A 13,616-nucleotide genomic window follows, 5' to 3' on the forward strand; every position below is an offset into this window, starting at 1 on the left:
TTTTTTTACTTCATGTGCTGTGAGTTCTGAGTGTCCTGGAGCTTCACCATCAGACTTTTTATCCTCTTTGCCCTACTGTTTGCCATTGGTGGACTGGAAGTCTGTTTTTGTGGCTTGCTTAAGTGTTTTCTCATCTTTATTTTTGCTGTTGGGTTGCTCTTGATTCAATCTGGATCATTAAATCTTCCTGATATCGTTGCGTCCCAGTCTTTGATTCTCTAATGACTTATAGACATTCTCATTTTCATAATTGAGAAAACAACTTATCAAACCAATCCTTATCGTTTATCCCAATCAATACAATCAGGAACATAATAGGATCAATCACTACCCTTTATAGTCCGCAATGCCTCTGCAGAGTGCGTCCAAGGACTGGCTCAATCAGGGGATCTAATGGGGGGCTCAGTGGCGCCCCCTCCTGGCTCTGTGTCAGAGCCAGCTGGAAACGGTGAGGCTCCAGAGGAGGCCCGTAGTTCGGGCTGGGCTGCGCAGCAGAGGCGGCTGAGTCCAAGCCACCCTGTCTCTAAATTTAAAAATACATAAACATTCAAGAAGGGCTACAGATGCAGCTCAGTTCAGACCTCAGTACTGAAAAAAATACCTTTATTATCAAATATTATATACTGTTAATCTCTTATTTTGCCTAATTTATAAATTAAAATTCATCATAGGTTTGTATATCCAGGAAGCAACACAGCAGGTATAGGTTGGCACTATCTGTGATTTCAGGCATCTACTGGACGTGTCCCTACAGATGAGGGGTCACCACTGTACCGTGGTGGACAACACAGGACTTTACGAGTTCTGTATCAGTTCCCATTGCTGCGCAATGAGTGATCCCAGCCCAGGTTTGCTGTAAGTCACATAGCTGGGCTGTTGGCAAAGGTCCTGGCCCCTGGGTTCTGGGCCAGGATCCACAGCCCAACCTGGGCCCAGCTGCCAGTGCACACAGCTTCTCCACCTGGTTCCCCGAGTCAGGGCATCTGAGTGCTGCCTCGCAAGAAAGAGGCCAAAACGAAAGCAACAGGCTCCTTCTGACAGTCCCAGAAACGGCATGTGGTCCCCTCACTGGACTCTGACCGCAGACTCAGGCTGGGTATGGAGAGAAGGGGCTCTGTGCGGGGTGTGAACCCTGGGAGCCTGGCGCCCGCCGATGGCACTGCTCCCGCAAGGGCCTCACCACGTGCCTGTCGGATTGGGCAGCTTTCTCGGCCATGAGAAAAGGAGAATGGCTGTGGATTGATAGCAAACACAAGCTTCTTAGAATGTGAGGCACTGAGCTCAGGCGTAAAGGGAAGGAGCTGCACGGGGCTGGCGAGCAGTGGTGTGCACAGACGGCCCTGCATGAGGAGGTGACGGCAGCACAGGGGCTCGCAGACCTCTTCAGTCGAGGGCCAGGCGGTCGGTATCTCAGCCTCCCTAGGACAGATGGTCTTCATCACAGCGACTCAACCTGGCCACCACAGTGTGCAAACCACCACAGAGGATAAACAGATGAGTGTGGCTGTGTACGAGAAAACTGTGTCTATGGACATGGAAATTTGAATTTTACATAATCATTATGTATCACCAAAACAGTATTTGTTATATTTTTTTTAAAAACCAGCTGGGTGTATGTACCACATGCCTGAAATCCCAGCAGTAGGGAGGCTAAGGCAGGAGGATTGCCACAAGGTGGAGGAGGTCAGCCTGGGCTACACAGTGAGACCCTGTCTCAAAACAAGACAAAAAATACCATTTAAATTTTGTTTTTAATTTATGTACCCCCATACACACAAAAGGCAATGGCTGGCATTAGTGGGTGAGTCAGGCTGTGGATTCCTGAGACAGGATGTATGTAGATGGCTGAGACTACAGAAGACCTGATTAAAGCAGGGTCATATAGCAAAGAGCTACTTTTATAAGATAAATCTTAATCACAATCATATGCTTTATAGGTCATGTTCCTCACCTCAAAATATGCAAGCCCTCCTTAAAAATCAGGCAGCAGGGACCAAGGTTAAGTCAAAACTGTGACATCTTTGCAAAACAAATGTCTAGAGGGGTTTTCAAAGAAATGCTGTGTCAACAGCTCATTTGGTCAGTGTTGATGGCCTCCTTCCCATCTTTTGATCAAATGGTTCCGTAAAACTCTGACATAATTAGAAGGAGGTGCGGGATTTGTGCCACCGGAGTTCTAAGTGGCGATTTAACCTCGAAAAGACTGGAACGTGTGACCCGGGGCTGCCCAGCACGGTCTGGGCTCTGCATTACCCCTCGAGTAGGCACAAGTGACAGGTGACGCTTCCAGCATCCCAGGCATTGGGGGAGCAAGCTGGAGACCACGTCTGTGCACCTGCTCTTTGGAATTTTACTGCGACTCTCAAAAGAATGAGAAATAAATGAAAAGATGGGAAATGCAGAAGCAAAATTATTATGCATGTTGTTTGCATTTTCCAGAGTGGAGGGGGAAAAAAAGAATCAACCTGTTCCAATTAATGATTGCCTAATTTCATTTCAAGAGGGTATCAAGGCCACGTACCTTCAGTTCTGTCCAGGGAATGCGTCACCCCCAGGAAGTGTCTTCCTGAACCCCAGTGATCTCAAAGCCCTCCAAGTCACTGTTGGGTTGTTGGGGTGCCGTAACAGAAGAAACGCTCCTGTCCTCCGGGGCACCCGGCGATGCAGCCGCCCATTTCTCGGCTCCTGTTCACTGCAGTCACTCCTGCCTTATTTTCCTGTCCACTCAAATATCTGCTGTCAAGTTTCTGTTATTTTCCCACATCCTGGGCTCGGAGATCAGATGCAGTTTCTCAGGTGGTCATGAGTTTGAACAAGGAAATGAGACAGAAATGCACGAAGCTTTAACAATGATCCAGAGTGCAGGGAAGCAGTCGCCTTGCTTGGCCTCAGAGGGACACGGCCCTGGTCACTTCCTGAGTCTGGTGCGCCTCCCCCAGCCTCGCCACTGGAAGCTCAGTGCACCACTTGCTCTGATATTGGCACTGATCTTCACAGCCTTAACCTTTGCTGTTTTAAATATACACAGGGGCCACGGATTTAGCTCAGTGGTTCCACCGCCTGCCTTGCAAGCGCAAGGTCCTGAGTTGGATCCCCAGTACCAAAAAAAAAAAAAAAATTACATCTACACAGTACCCACTGTTAATTCATAGATGAACCTTGTATTTGTTATTTATATACATATGTTGGTGAGTGAAAATCTGTCATTATATCAAAAGGAAAACAACAGAATTTGAACCAGGAATTTAAAGAGTTGTCTTTAATTACAAAAGCTCAGCACGAGTTCAAGACGCAGGACGTGAAGTGACGGGATCACTGCTCACCAGACTGTTGGTGGCGGCAGCCATCCGACCGACTGGGGAAGCCTGCTGAGTCTTCGCTCAGTTTTGTCATCAGGAGACTTGTTGCTCTCAGCAGCTTCATTCTTACGAGGGAGGCTGCTTTGTTAGGGAGAGAAGGACCATCCTCTTGGGAAGGAAGGTCCACCAGAGAGTCAGGAAGGTTGGCATCTTCTGTGTCCAAGCCTCCTGAGCACCTGTGAGTCATCCTTGTAGGCAAAGCCCTCGGTTTCCCCATCCAGGCCTGGGAGGCCGTGAACCAGAGATCTTCCTTCTCATCCCTCTTTCTGCCACACTGCGACTTCAGGAAAATGAGCCCTGTTCACCCTTTCGACCTTGGTCAAAGGAGAGACCTGAACCGATTTAGATAAGGAAGGGCGCACAGATTTGAAAAGGTCTCTCTTCTGTATATGATGTATCTGTTTATCTCAGTCATTACTGAATGACCAGGAGGAGGGGCCCTCATCCTAAACAAGAAAGAAACAATTTCACCATTGGCATAAAAACACACAGCCCCTGACTGCATATCAAAGAGACTGACACAACTTACTTCCTGTCTTTCAGAAGGTGCCCATTCTGGGTGGAAATGTAAATGCAACAGGAGCTTCAGCCTGAAAGCAATCAACCAGGGCATGAGTATGCAGAGCCTTACTCACATCCAGTTCAATCCCCGGTGATTTAAAGACAGGGATTACGAATAACAGCCTATCTGGGGCGGGGCTAGGAAGTGTGTGCCGTTTCAATTCTAGTCTCCCGGGAGGAAGTCCTGGACACTAGTTTTAATCAATACCAATCTTTACCAAGCTGCACACCTGAAACAGCAAGCTGTCTTTAGAAAGGACAGTCAGTGAAAGGGAGCCCTTAGAAATGAGGAGAGCCAGGTGTGGTGATGCCTGCCTCTAATCCCAGCCTTTGGGAGGCTGAGGCAGGAGGACCACCACTGCAGGCTTGAGGCCAGCCTGAGCTACACAGTGAGACCCTGTCTCAGAAAACAACAGCAAAAGAAATGGGACCAGGGATGTAGCTCAGTGGTTCTGCTGCTTGCCTCGAAAGCACAAGATCCTGAATTCAACCCCCACTACCAAAAAAAAAAAAAACAAAAAAGAAAGAAAGAAATGAGGAGGCCGGAGCTTAGGTGGGGTGAGCTCAGGCACACTGCCAGGGGATCCTGGCCTGGCCTGCATCCCCAGGGTTCAGGGCCCCTTTGAGTCCTCACCCAGGTCAGCCCTGCAGAGTGCTGTTACACTGTTGGCCTGGGGCAGGATGGGGCTGCTGTCTCAGACTGCATTGGGGTGCTATGGTGTATTAAACAGGAGGTCCCCAGAATCAGAGCCCAGAAAGGGGAAGTAGGAGGGGTACAGGGGTGAAAGCCAATACAGTCTATGTCGCTGTCCGGTGGCCACTGTAGGCACCTGAGGCTCAGTGCCACTGGACCTCACAAAAAGGGGCTATGACCAGAGGTAGGGCTTTGCCATCCAGTCCTGTCACCCTCTGCTCCAGGGGGCTCTTGAAACCTGAAATCCCTGTACTTCCGGCCATGGGTCCTTGGCCGAGTCTGTGACTGCAGCTTCAGATTAAGTTCGGAGAGAAAGAGATGCAGGAGGCTGCTGCTGCAGGGCCGGTCCTGTGGCTGCAGCTGGAAGAGGGGTGGTAGTGTCTTGCCAGGCCGCTGGCCTGTCTTGCAGTTCCAGATGCGCCCCATCCCCGTGACCCTGCATTTCTCATGAAAATCAGAGTTGATTTCCCCTACCAAAATAGGGACTCCTTGACAGTTCTCACCTTGAAAGGACCAAATTGGCCAGACTAAATTTGCCTTCCGTGAAAGCCTTACAGTTCCCAACTGCAAGCAGTTGTCCCTGGGACTGGAAATTTCTACTTCCCTGGAGGCTGGCGTTGTAGGCTGGCCCTGCTCACACCTGTTCAGGAAGCAGCTCTCTCCTGCCCACTGGGTCTTTCAGTCCACAGAGCAAAGGAAGGCGGGGGCGGGGGGGCAAGCAAGAAATAGCTCTGTGTTTGCATCTGTTAGTGCTGGAACTTCATAACCCAGATAGATAAAACACTAGTATACTTCTCCTATTTAGAAGCCTTTCTGAAACCTCAGATGATCAAAGGAAGAATCTGGAGATCATCTGGGAGTCTCTGCCAGGTCCCAACAAAGTGTGGTTTGGTGATAAGATCCGCAGGCCCCAGGGCCATCTTCCTCTCTCAGAGCCTGGGCTACCCAGCCCTGAACACCAATTCCAGGGCTGCTGAATGTCCTCTCCATTGCTGCTACAGGAAACCTGTCCTGGACTCTCAGGGTAATGCGCAGGGCTTTCCCCTCCCTTCTGGGTCAGTGCAGGGAGACTGCACCGCCTCTTGTGCTCCCTAAGGGAAGGCACAATTTTCTTATCCTCCCGGAGGAACTTCCCCCAAATCCCCATAGGCTGCTACCGATTCTAGAATTCAACACCAGCTAATGACTGCATTTTAATATATTTTGCTTTTTAAAGAGGGAACATCCCCTCCTCTTGCAGTCCAGGAGCTGCCTGCTGGATTTGCACACCATTAAATCTTTTTCAGCTCTGCAACTTTTAGCAGTCTCTTTCCTTTTCAACTCTCTTAGACCAAGTGGCTGCCCTTCACGGGAAAATAACACTCTGAACAGCAGACTTACTAGGAATTTCGAGTAGAGTGGATGTTGGTTTCATCGCAGCATCCCTGGCATTCCACAGGGAAGAAACCTAATTTAGGGTAGGGAGGGAAGTAGCGCTAATGGCCGAAGTTCTGAGAGCCAAAAATGACATCTAAAAATAATATTTGTAAATGTACCCAGAGTGTACTGCGTGCTCGGTGCCCATGGGAGTAGGGCCCTCCACGGCTGCCTAGCCTCCGGCTGCTTGTGTTGATTGGCCAAAAATAGCAGCAGCATTGTTTCGCCTAAGGCTCTGGGTCTTTCCCCCAGCTACAAATGTAACAACTCCGGAGCTGAGGATCAGACAGGTCTCTGACAAAGGTCTGTGCCTTCCCTCGCCCCATTATTTCTGAAGCCAAAATATTTCTGCTACCATTCTCCTATCTCTTCCATATTCTTGTCTGCTTATGTGCTGCCTTTTCTTTTCTTTTTTCTTTTTGGTACCGGGGATCAAACTCCCGACCTTGCGCCTGCAAGGCAGGCAGCAAAACCACTGAGCTAAATTCCCAGCCTTTTCTTACTGCTTCCTTATTTCTGTGCTGTTTCTCTGCCTTTGCTGCCTCTATTTTCTTCTGTGTCTCTGGCTTTGGAACCCCAGAGGGAAAGCAGTTGTTCTAGTAGAATGAGAGTGGTTGGGAAAATTTCAGGGGCAGAGGAAGGAAATTAGAGTCAGGGAGAGAATAAAGCCGCTCGGATATGAAGGGACTTATAAGCAGTTAATCATGGCTAAGAAATAGACTGCATAGCTCGGGGCACATACGAACCCCCTGGGCAGTGGCTGGCCTAACCCAGCTCAGCCAGTCACCCAAGAGACTAAATGGCATCAAAGGAGTTTGTTCTGCACAGACATACTGGGAAGGGACGGGGCAGCAGCACCCAAAGTCCTGTGGTCAAGGGGTCTACAATTTTGGGTTATACAGAGAAGAGGAGAAGCAAGGAAAAGAACCACACAGAAGTGCAGGGATTCTTGGCTGGGCTATGGTCTGGGCAGCCAAGACCCTAGAGCCAGTCCTGCTGCAACCAAGGGGATGATTCCTACAAGCCATGGAGTTTCTGAGATAGGCTGGAGAGGAGAAATGATCCTCTCAGAGGAGCAAGAAGGAGTTGGTTGGGGCAATGCCTGGGCCTTCTCTCAGGTTTAGGGCAATTAAGAAAGCCCACCAGGATGCAGGACATTCCCGGGGGAGGAACACTCTTAATACTGTAAGGCTGTCAGAAAATTGCTATCTGGACCAATAAGAAACTTGCTGTTTTCAATCTTTCCGTTTGACTCTGGTTCACAGAACCAATCAGAAGATGCTCTTTTCAATTGTTTATTTACATGTGGGCACACAACCAATCAAAAGACACTATTCCTGACCCTTCACTTACAGGTAACAGGAAGCCAAAGGAGCTTTTTGAGAGGACACGGCTAATGCCAGGTGAGCGTTTGGCAGGACAGCTTTCCCCTTCCTTATTTACGTGAAAGAAATAATCTAGGAATTGTGGATACAGGAGACCCCCCTCCCTTCTCCTCTGGTGGCTGTGAGCTTTTTCACCAGCCAGCTCTCACTCTGCAGAGTGTACTTCTTTTCCACCTTTAATAAATGCACACTTGCTGCCTTTCTGGGATACCAAGGCCCTTCCATCTGGTTACGATGATCAGACACCTAGGTGCCATTCCAGTGGTCTGGAACAGGACACTGCAGAAGCCAGAAGTTGGCAATCTGTAGATTGTGATGTCCCTGCAAATCCTGAAAATACTGTAATGATGCATATCCTGATATCTTCAGCCTTGAAGGGGAGGAGGCCCAGCCTCAGAAGAACACTTCTGAAAGGACTAACATGTCTCTGCACAGATCCGTGTAGGAATCTGAGCCAAAGTTCAAGGCAGCGAAGGACATAGAAGCAATGTGAATGAAGAGACACCAAGCTGTTACCCTGTTTTTAGTAACCCATCTAACATCTGTGGGCCGCATGAAGAGCGGTGCTTTCAGTAAAAGCAGCCTCTTAAGTCCCTGCTGCAGTGAGATGACCAGGCCTGTGTTGTAGAATAACCGTTCTTTCTATTATGGAAGTCTGCAATAGCTCTCTATGGCTGCATAACAACTTGCCCCGAGATGTAGAGATCCAAAGTAACACAAATGTACTATCTTCCAGTTTCTGCAGGCTAGGAATCCAGCATGTGTAGTTGCATGTCTCTCTACAGATCTCTCCAAGGGTCTGCCAGGACTGACTGGGGGAATACCATTTCCCACACTGTCAGGTAAAAACGGCTGAAGACCAAGACCAGACCAGAACCACTATAAGCCTTTATTGTAGGGACAATCTACCAGGCTGTCTCCGATCAAAGGAGAGAGGGCAATATAGCAGAACAGAGAGCTTCTTTTATAGGACTGGGGTGAGGCTTATAGGAGCTGGGGTGGAGTTAAGTGAGGTAGTATTAAGGGATTAGAGGAGCCTGTGACATTACTGGTTACTTGGAGGTAGCAAGTGTCTTGGTTTCTTTTTGGTGGGAGAAGAGGCATCATGGGAAGAAGAAGGCTGTCTTTTGGTAGGTGGGAGAAGCCATCTTTTTAGGTGAGAAGCAGGGCATTATGGGAAGGGGAGTAACAGCCATCTTAGAGTGAGGGAAACCTGTCACATAACTCAAGTGGTTGTTGGCGGAATCCAGTTATCTTTGAGTTTGGACCATTGGCCTCAGTTCACCTGCTGCTGTCTGCTCCGCTTACGTCAGTTCCTGGACATTTCTTACAGAAGACTCCTCTAAGTGAGCTTCTCCATACAGCAGCTCAGTGTGGCTCCTGAGAGGGAGCAGTGACAGGCCACAAGATGACAAGACAGAAGCCATGGGCTTCTTGTAACTTACTCCAGCAGGGACATCCTATCATGTTTGGTGGGTCCCATTCATCAGAGGCAAATCACTAACTATGCCAAGGTTTGTGTTCGCGAGCTTTCTCATTGCTGAGATGCAGTACCTGGCACCCACAATGTAAAGGAGAAGTGTAATTTGGCTTGTGTTTTGAGGGTATTCGGTCCATGCTGGCTGGCTCCAAAGCAGATGCATCATGGCCGAAGGACAAAGATGGAAGAGAGAAAAGATGCTAGGATCATGGTGGCTGGTAAGCAGACCAGGAAGTCAGTACCCTGAGGGGAAGGACCAGGGGCCAGATAGAGCCCCCAAGGCCAACTCCATGACCCACCCAACACACCCAGAAGTGTGCCCACCCATGCCCCCAGTAAGTGCGTCCCGAGCCGAGCAACTGGACACAATCAAGCTCAACCATCACAGGCTCATCCTGTAGTAGAGGGGATTAGACAAAGACATGGAGACCAAGGGGTAGAAGTCACTGGAAGCTGCCCCCACTAGAAAAAGGAAAATTAGGAAAAAATGGTGTCTAAAAGCCCAGGAGGAAGAGATTTTGAAGAAGTGAAAATATATGTGACCCAGAGATGCCAATGACTCTAGCAGAGCCTACCAGGAATGCACAAGATGGTACATTGCCTGTGGTGGGAGGGAAGACACTCCCCATGGAAGGTGGTGCCTCTGTGAGCAGGTGCTACAGTCTGTTTCAGGACCTGGGCTTAAAGCTGATTTGGGGTGAGTCTGAGGGCGCAGGGCTCACTCTGAATTGGGAGAATCTCAGTAAATCTGACACGCGGGTGGGGACCCGGTAGACGGAAGTTGAAACAGTAAGGGGCAGAGAAGCAGCAGCTACTCCTTCAGGCCAGGAGAGAGGGTGTCTGGTATTTTGCGTGGCACGATGACCTTGTTTTTATCCATTCTTAGACAAAACGATGACATGATGGGGCGGCCTTGCTTTGATTCATTTCATTTTACACAAGGCTCGGTACCTTGTAAAATTATTTATGTCTAATAGGAAAATAACACCAGGCCAGCTCGGATCGCTGGCGGCTGCTCTTTCTCCCTTTCACTCAGGTCAGGGAGGAAGAGGCCTTTGACACTGTCAGGAAGTAATAATTACACAGGACCTTGCAGCTAGAAGCCCGGACAGAGCTCTGCCCTCACTGCTTGGTTAACCAATCTGTATCTTGGTTTCCCAAAGCGAGAGCGAGTTCAGGACGTATCCAGCTCACTGGCATAGTACAAGCATTCATAAGTCAATATACAGGTAACGTGTTTATAACTTAAAAACTGTACGCAAATTAAACTGAGCCAATTTTAACGGCTCACACAACAGCCCAAATCAGAGGCGGTCCTCGGAGGCAGAAGGCCTCTGCTCTGCTGGACTCTGAAAAGGGTCAGCAGCGTCCACGGGCGAAAACCGGAAGTGAGGTACAAAAGCGTCTTGGGAGGGTGGCAGCGCTGTGCTTGCCTGTGATTGGCTGAGCGCTGGCTGCTCCGTTACAAAGTGTACTTCTGAACCAGGCCTGGCTGAAGTTGTTTGTCAGAACGAAGCTGGCTCGTCCCCACTGTAGGAAAGCTGATTTTCATGGTCTTCTGGGATGTACAGTGAACTGCACCTATTTATATGCACTCTTCGGGGCTGGGGTGCCGCTCGTGCCAGGGTACAAGCTTCCCCAGCATGGGGGCCCCGCTTCCATCGCTGCTCCCAACCCGAAAGGAACCAGAAAAGCTGGCAGGACAGCAGGGTGCTGTGCGCCCCGCTGCTGCAGGACCCCCCTGTGAGCCCAGCAGAACCCCAGAAGCAGCAGCCAAGCCTCTGCGCCTGCAGCCCCACCCAGGTGCTGCCCGCCCTTCCCTGGGGCCTCTCCTCTCCTCAAGCACTGAGCCCCCCCACGGGGGTACCGGTCGGCCCCTGCTCAGGTACTGACTGCTGCTGGCTTGGGCTGCAGCGCCTGCTGCTCCCCCTCCCTGCCCTCCTCCTGGGCTCCCTCTCCCCTCCCTTCCTCTTCATTCTCCCTCCTCTTCCTCCCTCCTCCCTCCCCCACCCCTTCCTCTCTTTCCCTCTTCCTCCTCCTCTCTACCCTCCTGGGCACACTGGGCCTCGGTGCATCCCAACACTGCCATCTCCCCGGACGCCCTCAGATCCATCCCTGAAAAGATTTCACTCTGCTCCAAATGCTGACCTTCCATATCAGAGCATGGAACCCTTGAAGCCAGTACTGCCGCTCCCTGAGCATCTTGGACCCGCCGGGCCACAGTGGACCCGGGGAACCAGCCGAGTAGGTGCTGCCAAATAGATGAACAAGTCAATCAGCAGAGCTGTTCGCTTTCAGGTACGGGGACCAGGCTCCCTGCCCTGACGCCCTGGCACTGGATGGGTGATGCTCTCTTGCTGTCCTGAACGGTACCTGTAACACCCTTCCAGTGTGATAGCCAGGAAGCTTTCCAAGTATTTCCAGGTGCAAGGAGAGGTGACAAGATGGCCCTAAGTGGGAAATTCGAACAATGATTTCTCAAATTTTCCTACAAAATAGGAAAACTAGAGGAGGATGGTAATAATGATCTATTGGGATTAAAGAAAGAAAGAAAATGTTTTCAACACATGGGACCCTCTGAAAATTCTAGGCAATGCCTACACTTTTTTCAGTGGGTTCCTCCCATTCTCCCTCCTCCCTCTCTTTCCCTGCTTCAGACCACTTTATTCTAGAACTGTAGTTCAATTCCCGATAACAGGAAAAAAAAAAAAAAAAAAAGAGAGAGAGAGAGAGAGACTTCTGGTGAACCAGAGGAGCCAAGCCGTAAGATAGAATGATGTTAAGTAAGTTTACATTAACTGTGACAAGATCCCTCCCATTATCATCTTAAAAAGAGGAAAAGTTAATTCTGGCTCACAGTTTGGGAAGTTTCAGTCCATGGCTGGCCGACCTATAGTTTTAGGGCCTGCGCCGCGGCTGCACATCATGGCAGTGACCACGAGGTGGAGCTAAATTGCTCAGTTTGCACCAGTCAGGAAGCAAGAGAGGGAGGCTGGGGTCCCACTGCCCCCTTCAAGCCACGCCCCCTGACCGCAAGTCTCCCAGTGAAGATCTAGCTCTTAAAGATGCTTCCTCCTAGTTTCATGGATGGGCTGGGGATCCAAACGACAGTCGCCGGTGTTTGAAATGGGGTGTCCCTTCTTTCCTCAAACTGAGCTACATAGGTTCCCCTTCCTTCATCTTCCGTCAGGGCCTGCTGTGTATATGATAGGCCATCGGTTTTCAGGACCTGAAGACGAAAAATGGCTTCCCCCAGGCCTTTGTTGTTTACCATCCTGACTCCTCGGGGGCATGTTCGGAAAGTGACAAAGTTGGGAACTCCCTGAGGTCTGGGCTCCCCGCAGCCCTGAGGACTTGCTCCCTCCTCTCACAGATCCAGTGTTCGGGATCGTACATTCCTCCTTGCCCTGATTTCAGTCTGATGCGCGGCGTGCCTTTTGCGGGTCTCATGCCGTGAACTGTTTGCTCAGTGGACTATTAAAACAGCGGAGCACCTGTGCCCCTCGGCCTCTGCATCGGTGCCCTCGCCGCGCTTCTCACCCTCTGCTGTAGGCGGGTTACTCCTGTCTCTTCTGCAGCTCTCCCTCCGCCTGCCTCTCCCCTCCTTTATTCTCAATCTACTTCCCGCTGACACTTCCTTTTGATTCTTTGATGCTTTATAGATCCTTTGTCCCTGTTCTCATGCTCAACTTCCGTCTGCGTTATGTGCTTCAATTTCAAATCACTGGGAACAGAAGCTGAATATCACCGATTGCATCCTTAAGTCACAAAGCAGAGGGGGGAAAAGCAGAAATCATCTTTCTGCCTGAGTGAGACCTTCCCCGTGCCATTAGCCAGTGGGGCTGTGGTAGATACCAGCTGGGGTGAAAGTTGGACGTGATCCTTGTAATGAGAGAACTTCTGATGCAAATGAAAAGCATATGCTTTGGAAAGATGGCCTGGGAAAATATAGCAAGATACCCAAGGGGAGGAAAATCAAACTGAAGGGTGCCGTACTTAGTGTTTGCTATCATAACCATACTTAGCTCCTCCGAGGACCGCGGAATGTATTCTTGATAGAGCGACTTCGGATCAGTGTATCCATTTTGAGTGTGTCTCCAAAAAATGGAAAATATCTTTGGTTCTGGTCATTAACAAGCAGTGAGAGGCTGAGCTAGCTGGAGAGAGTGCAGCTCTTCAGCAAGATTGCCTCTGGGAAGCCGGCCCCCATGGAGCAGGACTCTGCCATTCTAGCAGGTCACTGTCTAAATCCATCTGCTTCCCTTTTTCGGGGAGAGAGATCGTCAGGAGAAGTATCTGTCGCTGTAACGCATGGCATAAGCCGCACACTATGCAGAAGTGGACAGGTAACCAGGAATGTGCACTGGCAGGCCACAGAAGGGCAGTTTAACATGTGCAGTGACCCCAGCTCACCCCCAGGAAAGCTCTCTCCCAGTCCTCCCTCCTTGATCTCTTTTATCTACTCCTTACCTCCCTGATTACTATGCAGCCTGTGGACCCTGGAAGGAAAGAGACGCTAGGCTCTTGCTCCCCACTACCAGGAAAGTCTTTTCAAACAAAGAAAAAACACTTATTTCTCTCTTCTCACCCCAGGGAAGCTGAGAGCTTGACAGACAAGCAGTTAGAAAAGCAGATGTGCTTTGCCTAGGACTGAAAGGTGGTGGAAAGTTTTGCAAACTTGGAGTGAATTGCAGGCTAGAGCTGATCAGGCAAGAGGAGGT

At 49.9% G+C, this 13,616-nt stretch overlaps 1 protein-coding gene across 2 annotated transcripts in view; it reads left to right on the forward strand.

Moving 5' to 3' along the window:
* LOC104872400 overlaps window positions 1-13,616 on the forward strand; it is a 49,175-nt gene that overhangs the window by 10,038 nt on the left and 25,521 nt on the right. The window contains exon 1 of one of the 2 annotated variants that reach the window (XM_010638664.1): window positions 10,388-10,780. The exons of the other annotated variant lie outside the window; for it this stretch is intronic. Coding sequence (XP_010636966.1) covers window positions 10,459-10,780 — 322 coding nt within the window. The 5' untranslated portion in view covers window positions 10,388-10,458. Of the gene's footprint in view, window positions 1-10,387; window positions 10,781-13,616 lie in introns of those variants that run through there. 2 annotated transcript variants of the gene reach the window in all.

The sequence above is a fragment of the Fukomys damarensis genome, unplaced genomic scaffold, assembly GCF_012274545.1.
Source record: "Fukomys damarensis isolate Sample0158 unplaced genomic scaffold, DMR_v1.0_HiC HiC_scaffold_30, whole genome shotgun sequence".
Lineage (NCBI taxonomy): Eukaryota > Metazoa > Chordata > Mammalia > Rodentia > Bathyergidae > Fukomys > Fukomys damarensis.